The 18,533-nt window shown below is 36.9% G+C and overlaps 1 protein-coding gene across 1 annotated transcript; it reads left to right on the top strand.

The window, feature by feature from the left end:
- The first annotated feature begins 1,645 nt into the window (after nucleotides 1-1,645).
- LOC113522308 (uncharacterized) lies at nucleotides 1,646-16,746 on the top strand. Its single transcript, XM_052898263.1, has 9 exons — nucleotides 1,646-1,831; nucleotides 2,685-2,892; nucleotides 4,841-5,204; nucleotides 7,442-7,604; nucleotides 8,284-8,423; nucleotides 9,395-9,533; nucleotides 10,860-11,081; nucleotides 12,735-12,905; nucleotides 14,388-16,746. Exons 1-9 carry the CDS (start codon nucleotides 1,715-1,717, stop codon nucleotides 14,511-14,513), a joined length of 1,650 nt encoding a protein of 549 aa, XP_052754223.1. The 5' UTR covers nucleotides 1,646-1,714; the 3' UTR covers nucleotides 14,514-16,746.
- Nucleotides 16,747-18,533: the final 1,787 nt, after the last annotated feature.

Below are 18,533 nucleotides of genomic sequence, written 5' to 3'. Positions count from 1 at the left end.
TTGCCATGTAGCCCAGACATAATAGTTGTGTTTGCATGGCTGTGTTTCGGTTTGAAGGGTGGGATATAGCGTGAATGTACATGGTACAGAGGAATAACACCTGAGTCCTTAGGAATGGCAACGCATGGGAGGTATCATGGGCGAAACAGTATACTCTGTTATGTCCACGGTACTGCTCATGTCTATAGGCGACGGTTACCACTTTCCATCAGGTGGGCCGTCAGCTTGTTTGTCATTCTAAGTTTCCACTTTCCTGTGCCTTACTTTTCTGTGGGTGTCGTAAGAGGTGACTTAAGGTCAAGGGATGGAAAGCAGCGTCCTTCTTAAAACGTTTATGAAAGCCTAACTGTGGTTCCTACCTTTTTGCCAAGCATGGTAACTACCGACTACCCCGTTTATGGCAAAGGCTTTGTTCAGTAGAGGATAGTTAACGACTGATAGCATGATAATTATCTTATTCATATGAGAAACTGTAATGTTATATCAACATATTCAAATAATATGTAATATACCTATCTTATCTTACGAATTTTAATGACTGATAATGTAAAATTGTTATTAGATAATATTTGTACATAGAAAGTAATTTAGAAAAAAATAAATAAAAGACTTAGAATAAAGATAAGTGACCATCATTCCTGAGATTACAATAATAACATGCCGAAGATATAAGATAAGTGGATGTAAACTGTATTTGTATTTTTTTTTTTTGATGGGTGGAAGTGGTATGGTAACCCCGCCTGCGCTAACGGGATACGCTGGCGGAGCACCAGTGAGGGGTGATCGATGAGAATGAAAACAGGCCAGTTAGCCCATCATGATGAATTCATCAGGAATTAACCATGATAGTTTCCAGGGAGAACCGCGAGGAGCTCGACCTATATATTAGTAATATACCCAACCAGGTATGGGATTCTCAGTCTCCATTACTAACAATTCCTTTCCCCCCATTGTATTTGTATTGTGATCTTGTTGTTGATCTCAAGTTAATAAAATAAAAACAAATAACATGGTAATTTGTTTATAGAGTATAAACTGAAACATATATGAAATAAATAGCCGAATTAAAAAAAAATCTATTTATAAAATCCATTATCAGCGATCGAAATGGGCTGTATTCCATTTACAAAAAAATATGTCAAACTGAAACAGCTAATATTTAGATTTGTGTGTGTTTTTCAATCTTGTTCATGACGCGACAACCTTATTATGTATAAATATCTTGCGACCCCCTTCCCCCCACAGTTTCGAATGTGTATGAATTTTATTGTTACAATTATGAAATCCGTACAGTTGTATTTATAGTTACAATTAGGTATCCATAAAATAAACAATACATAATAAAATATCTAAAGCAGACATGTAATCGATGTCTGTTATAGATACTTCATTAGGTATTATTGATCGATTAATGTATTGTAATGTAACTGTTGATTTTTACTGCTTCGAGACCTTCTGCGACCTCCTTGTTGAGGCTCGGGGACCCCCCAAGGGGTCGCGGCCCACACTTTGAAAAACACTGATTTAGATAAAACATCTCGTATTCTTAAGAAATGAACTTGAAAATTTCGCCTGAAACGTGCTAAACCACTGAGCTGCAAAGGTCGTTAAATGATAACATAATATATAAAGTGTGATAAGAGTTCTGTACAATACACTGCAGTGATCTAAACGTCGTTTATCAATACGTACGTGTGTCATTAATAAATTGAAAATGTTAAAAAATAATTTGTACGTATATTCCGAAGACGAAGTTTGGGTGCCGGCGAATTTGAATTTCGGTGAATATTTCTTGAGAAGAGCGTATCAGTTTAAAGATAAACCCGCCTTTGTGAGTTTTTACAAGCTTTTATTAAACTTGCTCTTTTTAAGACTTTCCATTCGAAATTTGTTTTTATTTTATTACTTGCTGGTGGCCTATTGACTTGCAATTAAAACGACTTATTTTACCAGCTATGCAAATTATTGCTTCACGGTAGAAACACGAATGGAACAGAGGTGCCCAAACAAACGACTTTGGTACAAAGTCTCCCTCTGGTTCGTTTATAAGATCGGGATATATTCACCGAGTGGGATAAAAGTAGCCTATGTTCTCATTACTAAATTTTATAATAATTTGTTAACCCGTTAAGCTGTCAAGAGGTAACAAACAAATAAACAATCACATTTTCATATTTGTGATTTTAGTAAGCATAATTCGCTTAACTAATCGTGAAATTTAGTATTGTACTTACTATATGCAACGGAGAAGGACATAAGACTAGTTTTATTTTTACCAGTGAACATACTCATTCTTCGATCACGAGGACGGGTGACTCCGTCAAAAAAAGGTTGAAATTGAAATATTTTAAATCCAATGTATCTACGAATCATCTGTCAGTATTTTTAGAAGCTCCCAGCTATTTTCGTAGAGCAAAATCTACGTTTTAAATTTCTACAGTTTTTGTATTAGCCTATATGCGTTTTGACTAGTTTTTTTTTTTGAATAATTTAATTAGAAGTGAAAAAGATGCACTTCCTCTTAATGTGTTTATTTGAATTGTGTTTTACAAAATTTTATGGAACCCCAATTGGCTGATCCCTTAGACGTAGAAATCGAGACGCAACAATTTTATTTTTTTGATTCCTGCAAAAATGCATACATTTATAAGGAAAAAATTGTTCCATAAAGTTCCTTGTTATAGATAAACGCAGCCACTCACGAGGTTTACACTTTTGGCGAACTGCTACAAGACTCTATGAATGTCGCCGTCTCACTCACACATATAGGCGTGAGAAAGGGAAACGTGGTAGCTATATGCACGGAAAGCAGAAAGGAGTTTTGGAGTGCTGTGATCGGCACCGTTTGTACTGGGGCTGTGTTGTCACCTGTAAATCCTGGATATACTGCTGGTAAATACTGTATTACCTTTTTTTTAACTTTTTTAATGACTAACTTTTGGTCGCTGTATACTTCGTATTCGAATTTCTCAAGTAAGAAAACTACGAAATAGATCGCTTCTAGATGGCGGATTAAGATAAAATATTCACCATATTTTAAATTAAACCTTTAGGAATACAAGTGTAAAAATCGTATGCAATTAGGTGCAGTACTTTGTGCGTGATTCTGGAAAAAATATACAGATAGAGGATAGGCAAAATTTTCAAAAAATATTGTATTGTCATTTTTTTATTTATTTATTTATTTTACACTTTATTGCACCAAGTAAAAAGAGAAATAATAAATACAGTAAATATTAATGAGAAGGGATACAAAAGGCGGCCTTATCGCTAAGCAATCTCTTCCAGACAACCTTTGGGTAGAAGACATTGAGAAAAAGACAAAGGGTAGGTGGCGCACTATTATATAAATATTATCATATACAAACATATATACATACATACATACACATACATATATAATATATACACAATTGAATATATACATAACATACACATACTTAACAGCATACATACAACAGAAAAAATATGACGAAGGAAAACGAAGACAGAAAATATAATAGTACTAATACTAAAGTGAGAGGTAGTATTAATTAGTCTTTTTTTAGATCTCAAACATCAATTTACCTTAAATATCTTAAATATATAATTTAATAAATATAAACATCGTCTAGTTAAGATTTTCATTACATTCGTAAAAAGAACGGTACGTGAATTTTTTTATAGAGTGATTAGACGACGTACTCCAAAATGATACCACTTTTATAGTTCCACTAGTGTTTTTTATATTTATTTACATAACAAAATTATAGTTATAAAACATTACACAAAGAGATACAAGAATGGTATACTAAAATTCAAATCATTCTTTTTCTTTTTTTAAATATACTATATGGCTTCTTTCCAGCCATGACCAGTGATAATATAGCTTTATTTTTTTTTCCCTATTCAAATATGCACCTCCTATGTATTTCTCGGTACGGGGCACCAGTGAGGGATGAGAAAAAGAATGATGTAGAATACTTTTTATCTTGGAAAGTAAGCATATTATTATCTCAGTCACGCGGATGAAGTCGCGGGTAAAAGACAGTAACTAATAACAAACACGTATACAAAGTTAATTAGAATATTTGTCAAGTAAGAATTATACACAAGAAGTGTACAGCCCTAAAATATGTTTGTTGTTGAAGTAAGACGGGACTTTCCCTAATAGAATACTTCAATGCAATAGTGTTAAAGAAATTTGCCAACAACTTAACAGGGGAATCACCCGATTACCTCGTATTATAAGATTGCCAGGTATTCCTCGACGGGGATGTCATGTAAAAAATACTTTTTTTTTATACAAGCTAAAATGGCAAACAGGCTGACGGCCCACCTGATGGAAAGTGGTAACCATCGCCTTTAGACATGAGCAGTACCATGGACATAACAGAGTATACTGTTTCGCCCATGATACCCCCAATATGTTGCCATTCTTGAGGATTCAGGTTTTATTCCTTTGTACCCTGTAAATTCACGCCATATCCCACCCTTCAAACCGAAACACAGCCATGCAAACACAACTGCTTTACGGTAGAAACACGAATGGAACAGAGGTACCCAAGCAAACGACTTTTGTACAGAGTCTCCCTCTGGTGATAATAAATACGTTTTTATGGATGATAATGGAATGGCGGTGAGGGATGATAAGTGAGAATAAAAAGGCAGGCTAGTTAGCCCATCATGAAATTCAGCACGATGGTTTCTCGGGGGGACCACGTGGAGGTCAACTTGACAGGGTATAAGTAACAATCCCTTCCCCACAGAACCTTATTTAAGGACCGTTGTACAAAACCTCTCTCTAGTAACATTGTATGTGTGTGTATGTGTGTATTTTATAAAATAATTATCTTTTCAGGTGAATTGAAACACATTTTGGGCATAGCGGAGCCAAATTACGTTTTTTGTTCGCCGTCATTTTACGAGAAACAGGAGAAAACACTTCGATCGCTCACCTTTTTGAAGAAGATCATCGTGTTCGGTGACAAATGTCCCAGTGACGTGCTGCTTTACAGGGATCTAGTGTTACCGATTAGTGGTGACGCAAAATCGGGCATTATAGTCACTAATCGATTGACGAGGGACGTCCGATATGAGGAGTTCACAGTGGCCGACGTGTGTGGTGGGAGCGACGCACTGTTCATACTGTATTCATCAGGAACAACTGGACTGCCGAAGGGAGTCATGCTGACGCATTTGAATGTCCTCACTTCATGTAGTTTGTATGATCTTTTGTATATTGCTGTGTTCTTGTGGTTACGTTCCCCTCAACCGACTTTGAAAAGGAGGTTTCCAATTCTAAATCAGTTAGTTAATCGATATGGAAAGTTCTTTTTTTATCTGAAAGGATATACTTACAGATTGGTGCTATGGAAATTTTACCAGAGGCAGACTTTGTACAAAAGTCGATTGCTTGGGTACCTCTGTCCCATTCGTGTTTCAACCGTGAAGCAGTTGTGTTTGCATGGCTGTGTTTCGGTTTGAAAGGTGGGATATGGCGTGAATTTACTGGGTACAGAGGAATAACACCTAAGTCCTCAAGAATGGCAATGCATGGGGGGTATCATGGGCGAAACAGTATACTCCGTTATGTCCATGGTACTGCTTATGTCTATAGGTTACCACTTTCCATCAGGTGGGCCGTCAGCTTGTTTGCCATTCTAAGTTGTATAAAAAAATGCTTGTTTGCCATCTCAGTGGTATAAAAAATATATATCTGTAAGGAGATTTTAAAGCAAATATTATAAGAGGACTCTGAATGTGCGATAACACGAATAAATGATAACTTTGTTTGCTTTATTAATATTATTTATTATTATTTTACCGCTTTCTTACTATAAAAAGCCGGTCAAGTGCGAGTCGGACGCGCACAACGAGGGTTCCGTACAAAAGTCTAAATTTTGTGGAATAAATACAAACTTACGGTTTTAATTTTTTTTCCTTTACTTATGCTGCGTGGTATTGCTTCTTGCCAAATTTCACGTTTCTATGTCAACGGGAAGTACCCTATAGGTTTTGATTCCCTTTGCGAATGTTAAAATATGCGATAAGGATATATGTTCTGATTGCGTCGATTTAGAAGCTTGAGTTTTTCACTGCTTTAAGAGGTTGCAGACCTGCGTATATGATATTATTTTCAACGTGATATCTCCACGAGTATCTAAGAAAAAGGATCTTGACAGATAGATGGACAGACGGAAAACGAAGTAATCCTATAAGGGTTCCGTTTTTTTCTTTGGAGGTATGGAACCCTAAAAAAGCATCAGTTGTTGCCGAGATATAATATTGTGACAGACAGATAGAACATATTGGTCCTCAGGAATGGCAACGCATGAGGGGTTTTTTTTAATAAATGATAATGGAATGGCAACCCCGCCTGCGCTAATGGTATATGCTGGCGGGGCACCAGTGAGGGGTGATAGGTGAGGATAAAAAGGCAGGTCAGTTAGCCCATCGTGATAAATGCACCCGGAATTCAGTACGATGATTTCCAGGGGGGACCACGTGGAGGTCGACCTGACCAGACCAGTCCCATTGCTAGCAATATACCTTATATTGTTAGTAATGGGACTGGCAGTCCGCATTACTAACAATCCCTTCCCCCCTCCGTATGAGGGTTATCATGGGCGATAGAGTATACTGTTACGTCCATGGTACTTTCACATCTATAAGTGATGGTTACCACTTTCCACCAGGTGGGCCGTCAGCTTATTTGCCTTTCTAAATTGTAATAAAAAAGAAAGACAAGCAGACATACGGGCAAAATCGCATCATAAGAATACTTTAATGTTTTGTAACGAACCTTTAAAAACTAGATTTTTTTATAAATAAAGTATAGACAATGTACTGTATTTTGAGAAGTAAAATTTAAAGTAAAATGTCATGTTAAGTTAATACATTCTAAGTTGTATAAAAAAATGTTATGATTCGAACGGAGAACTGACAATTTTATTAAAAGAATGTTACACATAAATGGTAAACAGATGTCGCTACCTGTATGTTTAAGTGTTTCATTTCGATAATAACAGTTAAATCGTGTTCCACGAAAAAAACAGACTTCAATTGTGGCAAATTTAGTTATTTTGATTTTGATAAACAACAGAATGGAAGAAAGGTTCTTGAGTGGCCACCCCGTACGGGCAAACGCAGTAGGACGACATCCCACTAGATGGAGTGACGACCTGAAGTGCATTGCAGGGAGTCAGCGGATGCTGGTGGCTCAGAACCATTCTTTAAGGCAGTCTATGGGGGAGGCTTATGTCCAGCAGTGGACGGACAATGGCTGAAATGATGATGATGACATTACAGAATCGATTTAGATAATATTTCTACGTCATCCAGCTGTAAGTATATCCTTGTAGATAAAGAGAAGAATTCTCAACAAACACTACAAAGAAAAACACAACCGAATCGAGAACCTCCTTTTTTGAAGTCGGTTGATAATAATATTTTGTTCCAGACCTAGCGCCGTAGATCCTAATACAATGGGACTAATTATTACACCCTGGTACCACACGATGGGCTTGGTGGGCACATTTAACTCGCTTGTTTTGGGAAGATCTCTCGTGTACTTGTCTAAGTTCGAGCTGGATCTTTATTTACGTACAATTGAAAGGTATAAGGTTAGTAATTAGTAATATTATCCCTATTCCCTTACTAAGACCATAAAATATTCCAGCATTGGCAGATAACTGCTTATATGGGGGGGGGGAGGTTGTTAGTAATACGGACTATCAGTCCCATTGCTAGCAATATATCCCGTCAGGTCGACCTCCACGTGGTCCCCCTTGGAAACCATCGTGTTGAATTACAGCTGTATTCATCATGACGGGTTTTTTTTAATGGTGTGGTAACCCCGTCTGCGCTATCGGTGTACAATGGCGGGGCACCAGTGATAGATGACTAATGAGGATGAAAGCAGGTCAGTTAGCCCATCTTGGAGAATTCATACATAAATAAAATATGTACATACTTGTATAGATTTTTTTTTAATGGGTGATAATGGAATTGTAGCCCCACCTGCGCTATCGGTATACACTGGCGGGGCACCAACAAGGGATAATTGGTGAGGATGAAAAAGCAGGTCAGTTAGCCCATCCTGACGAATTCAACTAGAATTAACCACAGTGGTTTCCAGGGGGAACCGCGTGGAGGTCGACCTGTCGGGGCATATTGCTAATAATGGGGCTATTTGACCCCATTACTAACAATCCCTTTCCCCCCTACTTGTATAGATTAGAAACTGATTTCGTGTCGTACCTCATGACTTTTTTTTGTTATTATTTTAATGTTTCCTTACAGATTTCTCATTTGAATATAGTGCCGCCAGTATTGGTGGCGGCGTGCAAGTCCGAAGCGCAATACGACCTGAGTTCGGTGCAACTCATTTACTCCGGTGGTGCTCCATTGCAGAACGACACTTTGAGTATTGTGAAAACTAAGTAAGTGATTAACCGACTTTGAAATGTTAGTGTTTTTTTTTAATGGGTGATAACGGAATGGTAACCCCACCCGCGCTATCGGTGTCCACCGGCGGGGCACCAGTGAAGGATGATAGATGAGGATGAGGTCAGTTAGCTCATCGTGACGACAACAAGAATTGTTCACGATGGTTTCCGGGAGGAACCAAATGGACGTCGACCTAATAAGGCATATTGCTAGCAATGGGGCTGTCAAACTCCATTGCTAACAATCCCTTTTCCCCCCAATGTTAGAGTGTTAGATGTTGATTCATTTTGTATGTACGCGATATTATTGCAAATTTGGGTTTAACTCGCTCGAATAGTTTTTTAAGCTACTTTCTTTAGTTATTAATTACGACACATTAATTTTTTTTTATACTAACGACGATTCCTGACTTCGTCTAGGTAGAAATTGTTTATTTTTACAATTTTAGACTTTAAGAAAGAAGAAAATTCTTAATTACTCGTAGATGGCAATTTATTTTATGTTTGTTGATTTAATTTTTTTAATCATGTGCATTTACGGTACGGTAACCGCTTACCATCAGGTGGGCCGTTGCTTGTTGTTGTCGTTGTTGCCATCAGCTTGCTTGCCACCTCAGTGGTATAAAAAAAAATTATAGTTTTTTAATATTTCTTTTAGAAAGGTTCGGAATACATTTATTTTGTATTTGTTTATGCTACTTAGAGTGGCAAACAAGCTGACGGCCCACCCGATGGAAAATTATTTTGTATACAAGTATAAATTAATTTGTAAAAGTCTGCTGCTGAGTTTTTTACAGATTCTTCTGAACGTAGTGGTAATTATGACCCTCCACTTTTTCCATCTCCACCATAAGTTCCCTTAGTCGCCTCTTACGACACCCATGGGAAAAGAGGTGGTGGCCTATTCTATATTGGGAGTTGCATGCCTGCGTAATGTGTGTATTTTGTTCGTTATTTGTCCACAGGTTTCCAAATATAATTGCAGTGACTCAAGGTTATGGAATGACGGAAACTACGCTGGCTGTAGTTAGGACCTTATTTCAAAATGCCAAGCAGGGGAAGGCTGGCAGCGTCGGATTAGTGACGCCTGGCACTGTCGCTAAGGTTTGTGGAATTAAAATATTTATTTATTTATTTATTTATTAGGGAGACTGTACAAAAGTCGATTGCTTGGGTACTTCTGTCTCATTCGTGTTTCAACCGTGAAGCAGTTGTGTTTGCATGGCTGTGTTTCGGTTTGAAGGGTGGGATATAGCGTGAATTTACTAGGTACGGAGGAATAACACCTGAGTCCTCAGGAATGGCAACGCATGATACCCCCATCATGGGCGAAACAGTATACTCTGTTATGTCCATGGTACTGCTCATGTCTATAGGCGACGGTTACCACTTTCCATCAGAGGTAGGCCGTCAGCTTGTTTGCCATTCTAAGTTGCATAAAAAAATGGTCGAAGTCTTTTACAGAGCAAAATCTACATGAAAAATCAATCTGAATATAATAAAGATAAAAAATAATATTCCACTGACGTTTTTTACGTACAGATAAGATTAACATACACTTACATCTTATCTTATCAATGTTTCATAATATAAAACAGGTATTTGAAAGGTTAATATGTAGATAAGTGATAATTATTATGTATTATTTGCCGTGTGGTTACGGCATATAGAATTCGTCACCACTTCCTTTCTCGTGAGTGTCGTGATTAAACGAAATTAAATGTCAAGGGATGGGTATCTTAGAACATTGCCAAAGCCTACGAGTATGTCCAGCAGTGGACAGTTAATGGCTGATATTTATTTGTTCTTAAGCTGTTAACTGTCCACTACTGGACGTAAGTCTTCCCCATAAGGGGAGTTTTGCCAGGAGTTGTCACGCTTGGCTGTCGGGTTGGCAACCGCAGTTAGGCTTTTAGTGATGTTTTAAGAGGGACGCTGTTGCCCATCCCTCGCCTTCACTTAGTCGCGTCTAACGACACCCACGGGAAAAGTAGGCGCGGCCCATTCTATGCCGGAGCTGTGTGCCCCGGCGAGCAATATTTATTTATTTAAACTTTAATATACAGTGAAACTATGTATGTACATATGGTGGACTTAACACCGGACGGATGTTAAGTTCACCATGTGATTACATGGCTGTGTTTCGGTTTGAAAGATGGAATATGGCGTGAATTCACTGGTTACAGAGGAATAACATCTGAGTCCTCAGGAATGGCAACGCATGGGGGGTATCATGGGCGAAACAGTATACTCTGTTATGTCCATGGTACTGCTCATGTCTATAGGCGAGGGTTACCTCTTTCCATCAGGTGGGCCGTCAGCTTGTTTGCCATTCTAAGTTGTATAAAAAAAAAAGGTGCTGAAATCAATTACATATTAATAATGTTACCAAATAAACTTTTTTTTATATATATATTTTTTTATTTATAGGTCGTCGATATCGAGACTCGAAAGCCGGTAGGTCCCAATGTACACGGCGAATTGTGCTTCAAGGGACCTCTAATAATGAAAGGTTATATCGGCAAAGATAAGACGGACGATTTTGACGACGAAGGCTTCTTTAAAACGGGCGACATTGGCTACTACGATGACGACAAATACTTCTTTATCGTCGACCGACTAAAGGAGCTCATCAAGTATAAAGCTTTTCAGGTACTTGTAAATTCCTTGTAAAATATAGGCTACTAGCGGCCCGGTACGTGCTTCGCTACATATAAAGTGAAATAATAATAAAAAAAATGTTAACATCAATATCGCTAATAATTTGCTTTAATCGAAGCACGTCCAAAATGAAATGACCGCATGAATGACATAACAACGTGCTTGTACTGTCAACACTGAAAAAAGTTTCAATTTGACAGCACAATCACCATCTTAAAAAAAGTTTGAATTTGACACAAAAATCCCCTTTAACGAAACGATCCGTCATTTATTGAATTCATTTGTTACAAAAAATCTGATAAATGAAGAACCGCTCGACCGATTTTATGCAAACTTCACATAAACCATCTACTAAATAGTCCGAACAAAGCCTAAACATTCGGTTTGGATAGGTGAACCCGTTCTCGAGTTAAAAATTTCAACGAAATGTGGCATTAATTTTTATATATATAGATTTGATTGATTTCTGGGAATCATCTCAGACTTTTTAATGGTGTTTACAAATCTCCCGACTTCCAATCCCCAATGACTTTTTGGGAATCTTTTATCATTTTATCTTATATATTCTATTTTTTGTCAATTATTCTTACAAAATGGCTGCTAACATAAGATGACAGGTAGTGTATATTTTGTCAACTCTGTTATTATTAAAGACTAGCGGCCCGTCCCGGCTTCGCACGGTTGGACATTTTTACAACATTTTAAAAAGTGGTTATTGTGAGATAAAGATAATAATTGGACATATAGTATCGCGAAGTTTTTTGTAGTTATTGATGTTTTATTCAATATTGTAGAACATACTATTGTTCGATCACCAATAGTTGCCGCAGCCCACGCGACGAAAAAACTTTATAGCATTTTTTTACACCTTGGAGTTACGTTACTAAAGTTTAAGTAAGGATTCCTAATCTTTTCTAGCAACAAATATAGCCTATGTTACTCAGGGTGAATGTATCTTTCATATGGTGAAATATTTTTTTAAATTGGCAGGATAGTTTTCGAGTTTATTCATTACAAACATACACACAAAAATACAAATCGTTCCTCTTTATAATATTAGTGTAGATCAATCAAATGAAAGAGTTTTGTGGGTAGGTAATCCTTATCAATATTGGAATTGTGAAGGTGATTTTGTTTTGTTACTTCATAGCGCTTTAATGGTTTAACGAATCACTATGAAATTTGGTTTTCACAAGACGTAGAAGGTTATAGGCTAGTTTTTATCCTAGCCAATGAACATATCCCGGTCATGCAAACGAAGTCGCAGGTAAAAGCTAGTGATGAAATAAGTGATATTATTTTATATAGGTATATTGCCGTGTATACCCCGGCATGTAATGGGCCACCCCTTCCTTTCCCGTGGGTGTCATAAGAGGCGACTAAGGGAGGACGAGGGATGGGCAGCAGCGTTCTTCTTAAAACATCTTTAAAAGCCTAACTGCGGTTGCCAACCCGCTTGCCAAGCGTGGCGACTATTAGCAAAACACCACTTATGGGGAAGACATAGGTCCAGCTGTGGACAGTTAAGTGGAGTTTTGCCAGCAGTTGCCATGCTTGGCAGGCAGGTTGGCAACCGTAATTAGGTTTTGGTATGTCTTTGTATTGATCTTTAAGTGATGGAATAAAGAGTAAATAAATAAATAGGTACCACCAGCTGAAATAGAAGCGTTGTTACTGCAACACGAGGCGGTGCAGGACGCTGGTGTGGTGGGCCTGAAGCACAAGGAGTCCGGAGAAGTGCCACTGGCGTTCGTGGTGAAGCGGCCAGGGAAAACGGTCACTGAGAAGGAAATCCAGGCGTTCGTTGCGGAGAGGGTGCGTAGAATTGCGAGTTTTGTGAATATACTCGTACTGTGATGTATTAATTAAGAAATATCAAAGATGAGTCGGATTCATTATAGTATAGATAAAATGTATACTTTAGGGTTCCGTACCTCCAAAGGAAAAATCTAACCCTTATAGGATCACTTTTATAATATCATATACTCAGGTCTGCAATCTCTTAAAGCAATGAAACAATCATGCTTCTAAATCGACGCAATCAAAAGATACGTCCGTTTATGTTCCATTTATATCGCATATTTTGACATTCGCAAAAGGAATCAAAACCTATACACTTAGAATCACGAAATTTAACAAACGTAGCATAAGTAAATAAAAAAATCCGAAAACCGTAAATTTGTATTTCACAAAAAAAAAAATTAACTTGATTATTTTGTACGGAAATCTCGTTTCGCGTCCGTGGAATAGAATGGCCTCATATTTTGGGGGCACTACTTCCAGTCCCAGCGATGGAATCCTCTTCATCACCTGCGCTATTTCAGCAGTAGCTCAGAGAGCAGCTTCCAGCGTACCAGCGTACTCTTTCAAGGAACACTAAAATAGCATAAATTATTTGATATTCAAAGATATATTTTTAGAAGGAGTATTTTTGTTTTTAAGCAACTTACAAAACCTTATTGGTTTTTAGTTCATCGGAATTTTATTGCAACTATATTAAGTTATTACTTCACCAATTCAGAAGAACGAGTATTAATTTTTTTTTTTTATATTCGCAGAAGTTGGCCACTTTCTAATTTTGTGACATTTAAAAATTCCGATTTTCTTTATGGAACAAAAACTTATTTGTTGTGAAGCAAAATCTACATATAAAATTTTATTTATAAATTATCATGTGAAGTTTTTTTTTTTATTTTAAGAGCTTTTACCTTCTTCACGTATATCAGCCCTATCGTACACTGAACTGATTCCTTAAATAAAGTTTTATCTACTTTCCTTAGACACGGAAGGAGAGCTATTAATAAGTATCAATAATTTACAGAGACGGTCAAATATTTCTGATTTGGGTTCAGCTAATAGACATTGAATAAGACTAATATTTAATTTATTTAGGTTAAAGTGGCGCATGAATTCTTTTGAAGTTATAGGAAAAAGGAATTATGAATTACGAATAGAAGCGGCTCCATTGCTGGTAATATGCGCTCTCAGATCGATATTCATATGGTTCCCCCTGGAAACCATAATAGTTAATTTTTAAGTTACATTGAGTCAATTAAACGGCGTAATGACTCATTGGAACCTCGTCAGCGTAGGTGGGTTTGTCATTATTTTCCTGATCTCAATTATCCCCAATTATTTGGAGTCTATAGTAATATGTATTATCCATATAACCCAAGGTTTTGGCTTTTAATTTTACGACCGTAAAACCGTTTAGGCAGGTTTATCATTTCATTAAAAAAAGAATCGCAGCCGCTACCAGCACGTAGTATGATTAACATTTAACATTTCTTTTTTCAGTTATCAAACCCTAAACATCTGCGTGGTGGGGTTCGTTTCGTCACTGCAATACCCAAGAATCCAAGTGGAAAGATATTGAGGAAGGAGCTCCGTAAAATGGCATCTAAAGCAGCGAGCAAACTGTAATTTGTAATCGACTTTGACATTCTAGATTCGTCTGTACTTTTACACGACTGCCCAATAAAGGTGTAATGTTCTTAGGTTTCATGTTGCGCGTAAGTTTATTACACCATAAAGTCTAAACGCTTGAATAGATTTTTTTAATGGTTGATAATGGTATGGGAATATAGCACGATGGTTTCCAAGGGGGACTACGTAGAGGTCGACCTGACGGGATATATTGCTAGCAATGGGACTGGTAGTCCGCATTACTTACAATCCCCCCCCATCCCCAGCTTGAATAGTTTTTAGATTTTTTTTGTATCGTTAGATTTCCTACATCATGTCGAGTGACACTGGCTGTATATATATAATTCAATACTCGGGTGTGTCGAATGTGACGCCATTTGTTTTTTAATAAAAGAGACTGAAAACTATATTTAATACAAGCGATCAACCCTGGCTTTTCAAGAGTATATAGGAAGTAATATATAGTCTATGTTACTCACTAATAATGTAGGCTACTTATAGAAGATTTTTTTTTAAATGATGATTTAAAACAATCATACATAATTTTTTTTTATTGGATATGGATATCAAATCAAAAACCTTCATTTGAAAGCACACATTTGAAAACTGTTTGTTTACATAAACTTTACATATATGTAACTTATTTACTTAGTATTCATTTGGCAGGGCAGTCGTGTATTTCTATTAATTAGGCTTGTTGTGGTTGTTAACATTAACAATTTTGATTTGCTCCCTGTCAAGGTTGTCCCATAAGACTACAGTATTCTTCAATAAAAATTGTATCCCATAAAAAAATCATTTAAGATAAAACCAGCTATTTTGATTTAAAAACTAGAATATAGAACCGGTTTCGAAAAAAATACTAAATTAAATTAAAATAATATTAATTCAAATAAATTGATTCCAATCTCTAAGTATATCCTTTAAAATAAAAAAAAAAATCTAATCGGTTTATAATTGACGGAGTTTTAAGATAATAAACATAAAAAAAATACCGAATTGAGTATTTTTCAGGAGCGGTAACATCAGGTGGGCCGTATGCTTGCTTGTCACCTCAAAGATAATTCATGTTTGTTTATTTTAAACGACATAATGCATTTAGATACGGGTCATTTGGAAACTCTTAAGAGTCACCGCAGATAAGACTGTTATCTGCTACAATTATAGAATTATTGCTAAAATGAAGCACTAAGCCAGTATCTTGTATGAGATGTATGTGCAGTACACCTGGCAAGATTTCCTCCGACAGCGGTTGGTTGCGTTTTCAATCTGAGATCATCAATAATCGCTAAAAATAAAGGTAAATGCAGTAGCAGGATCAGAACTGTGGAGCTGATGATCTTAAGTTTTTATTTACAATTACGCGTGGGTAGGTCTGACATGCAATCTCTCGTACTGAGTGATGGAATTACTAGCGTTAAGGTAGCTGGCTAATAGCGGTAGGCATTCGTACGTTGTTCACACCGGTCTTTTGATATGACCCGCTACAGAACTATGCGACGCGTTATCAAGGTGAGTTTGATGACTGTTAGTATTATCTGCAGGTGAAGGCATTAGCAGCGAAGGTAAGTATCTGACGGAATGAAGTGAACAGTAGCAGGATGCATATAAAGCGGTGCATACATCGACGGCAACACTACTGCACTTGTGTGCGTGGGCACGTCACTTTGCGATGTACATACGGCGTGGACGACGTAGCATGAGTAATAGATGTTGGCAGAACTTGATGTGCAGCATAGGCATGCTAATCAGGAGACATAAGGTAAATTAATTGCTACTTGTGGACACGCAGTAATTGTACTCTATAGTGCGAGTGCAAACGCTGAAGCAGGTGCAGTAAGAGGCGACGGTAGCGCTGTACACGCCAAGTTCAACAGGTGGAACTGTAGTGACTGGCGGGCATGACGGTATGGTGCCCGCCTCAGCCACGTCACTAGAAGGCCGGAACACGCTGTTCAGCTGTGCCTGTGACGACAGGCGGTCGCGAGCATTCCGTACTCACAACCGTAACAGAAACAGTTGGGTCATCATAGAATTACCAGTTCTAATTAAAACCAGCAAATTATTTTCAGTCATAACACTATTTGCTCTTGATCGAGTAATAACCATCTTCAAGTTGACAAAAATAAATTTAAGTCCATAACAACAGTATTTTACGTTACACAATGCGATATTTAAAAAAAAAAAAAAAACTAGAAACTTTATAGTCATTTCACACACGCACATTTTATGTTCGTAACAGTAACCTTGGTTTAGGTATTCGATACCTTAAACAAAACCTAATAACTGGCTATCACATTCGATAGAAAGATACAAAGTAGTCATTATTTACACTAGGTACTATGGAAAATACCCGACTATACAACTTGGAAAAAGTCCATAACACAAAACGTGCCCCAACACGAACGTTATAAATACCTATGTAGGCAAATGTTCACGTTTATGACTATATATGGTAATAAACAAAATGTAAGGCTCACCCAGTGGGTGTAATAAATAAATAAATATATATATAAATAAATATATATATATATATATATATATATATATATATATATATATATATATATATATATATAAGATTTAAATTAATTAAGTGTTTGTAGAAATTAATAAATAACATAGAGAAATGTACCGATATATTGTTTAGTCATAAATTTATCTAAGATGTTTATTAAAATGTTATTGTAATATATTCGTGTTTGTTTTGTTTTCTACAAACTTTAATAAAAGTGCAATATTATATCCATCATATCAGCCTTTAACTGTCCACTTTTGAACTTAAGCCTTCCCCATAAGTTTTTCTAGTAGTTGCCACGCTTAGCAAGGGGGTTGGCAACCGCAGTTTGGCTTTTGGTGGGGTTTGAAGAGAGACACTGCAGCTCATCCCTCTACCATAAGCTCTCTTAGTCGTCTCTTATGACACCCACGGGAAAGCTACAGGTGGCCTATTCTATACCGGGACCACATGGCTAAAAATATACATTGCACTTTAATAAAAACCTATCTTTGACCCAAACAAACTTGTTTGTTTAGATCAATATCCTTCAAGCTGATTTAGGACCAAGTTCTCCAAACCGATTTTTGCTAAAATTTGCATGCTCCTTTAGCTTTGAAGATAGTACAAGATATAATATTCAATCCTTACTAATATTATAAATGTGAAAGTGAGTTTACTTTTATCTTATAGCGACTTATTATTAGCTTAACCAATCAATATGAAATTTGGTATACACGTAATTTATGGAATGGAGAAGGTTATATAGGTTATATTTATATTTTTATCTCTGTCGGTGAATTGCGAAATATCGCGGCTAAAAGCTAGAATTGTAATAATTTCAAAATGGCCGCCACCACAAGATGGCGGATGATATTACTTTATTCTATAAAATGTCAAATAAAAGAGCTAGAAAAGTTGAAGTACTTTTCAAGCTCTGAGAGTAGATATAGTAATAAAGTACTCGATAAAATAAATGCACATCATTTTAAATGGTGAACTCACGTATGTGTGCCTTGGCTGCGCCTCGGCCCATATTTGTACGTTCGTCCATCAATGCCTCAATTGCTGGCCGCTGCAGTAATGTACTATTATTAAAACGTCTATCAGTATATTCTGCAGCAATGATATGCCAACAATCAGTTAAAGAATACAGAAAAACTACAACAATGGTTAAAAATAAAACGACTGTCTCATTGACCGAAGAAATTGCCAGAAAACAGCATCTTACGAAAGACGAACTACTGCATATTTCCACCGGCCTCCACAAGCGGGTCTCTTCAGTCAGGAAATTCAAGAGGTTTTAACAAGGGCAACGGTGCACTCGTTGGATAATTGACCAATTTCTCTTTCAACATTCATAATTGTTCAAAGGAATCGAAGGATGATTCTTCACCCTACACATTTATGTTGGAACATCTGCTTTACTAAATCATCGAAATTTTGAAAAAGGATATATTAAGAATTCTTCAGAGTCAGCAACGCGCACGTGACACCTCTAGTGCTGCAGGCGTCCATAA

The sequence above is a fragment of the Galleria mellonella genome, unplaced genomic scaffold (genome assembly GCF_026898425.1).
Source record: "Galleria mellonella isolate WM207_F2 unplaced genomic scaffold, CSIRO_AGI_GalMel_v1 utg424, whole genome shotgun sequence".
Taxonomy (NCBI): Eukaryota; Metazoa; Arthropoda; class Insecta; order Lepidoptera; family Pyralidae; genus Galleria; species Galleria mellonella.
The sequence above is the reverse complement of the archived record's forward strand: the minus strand, read 5'-3'. Positions and strand labels throughout refer to the sequence as shown.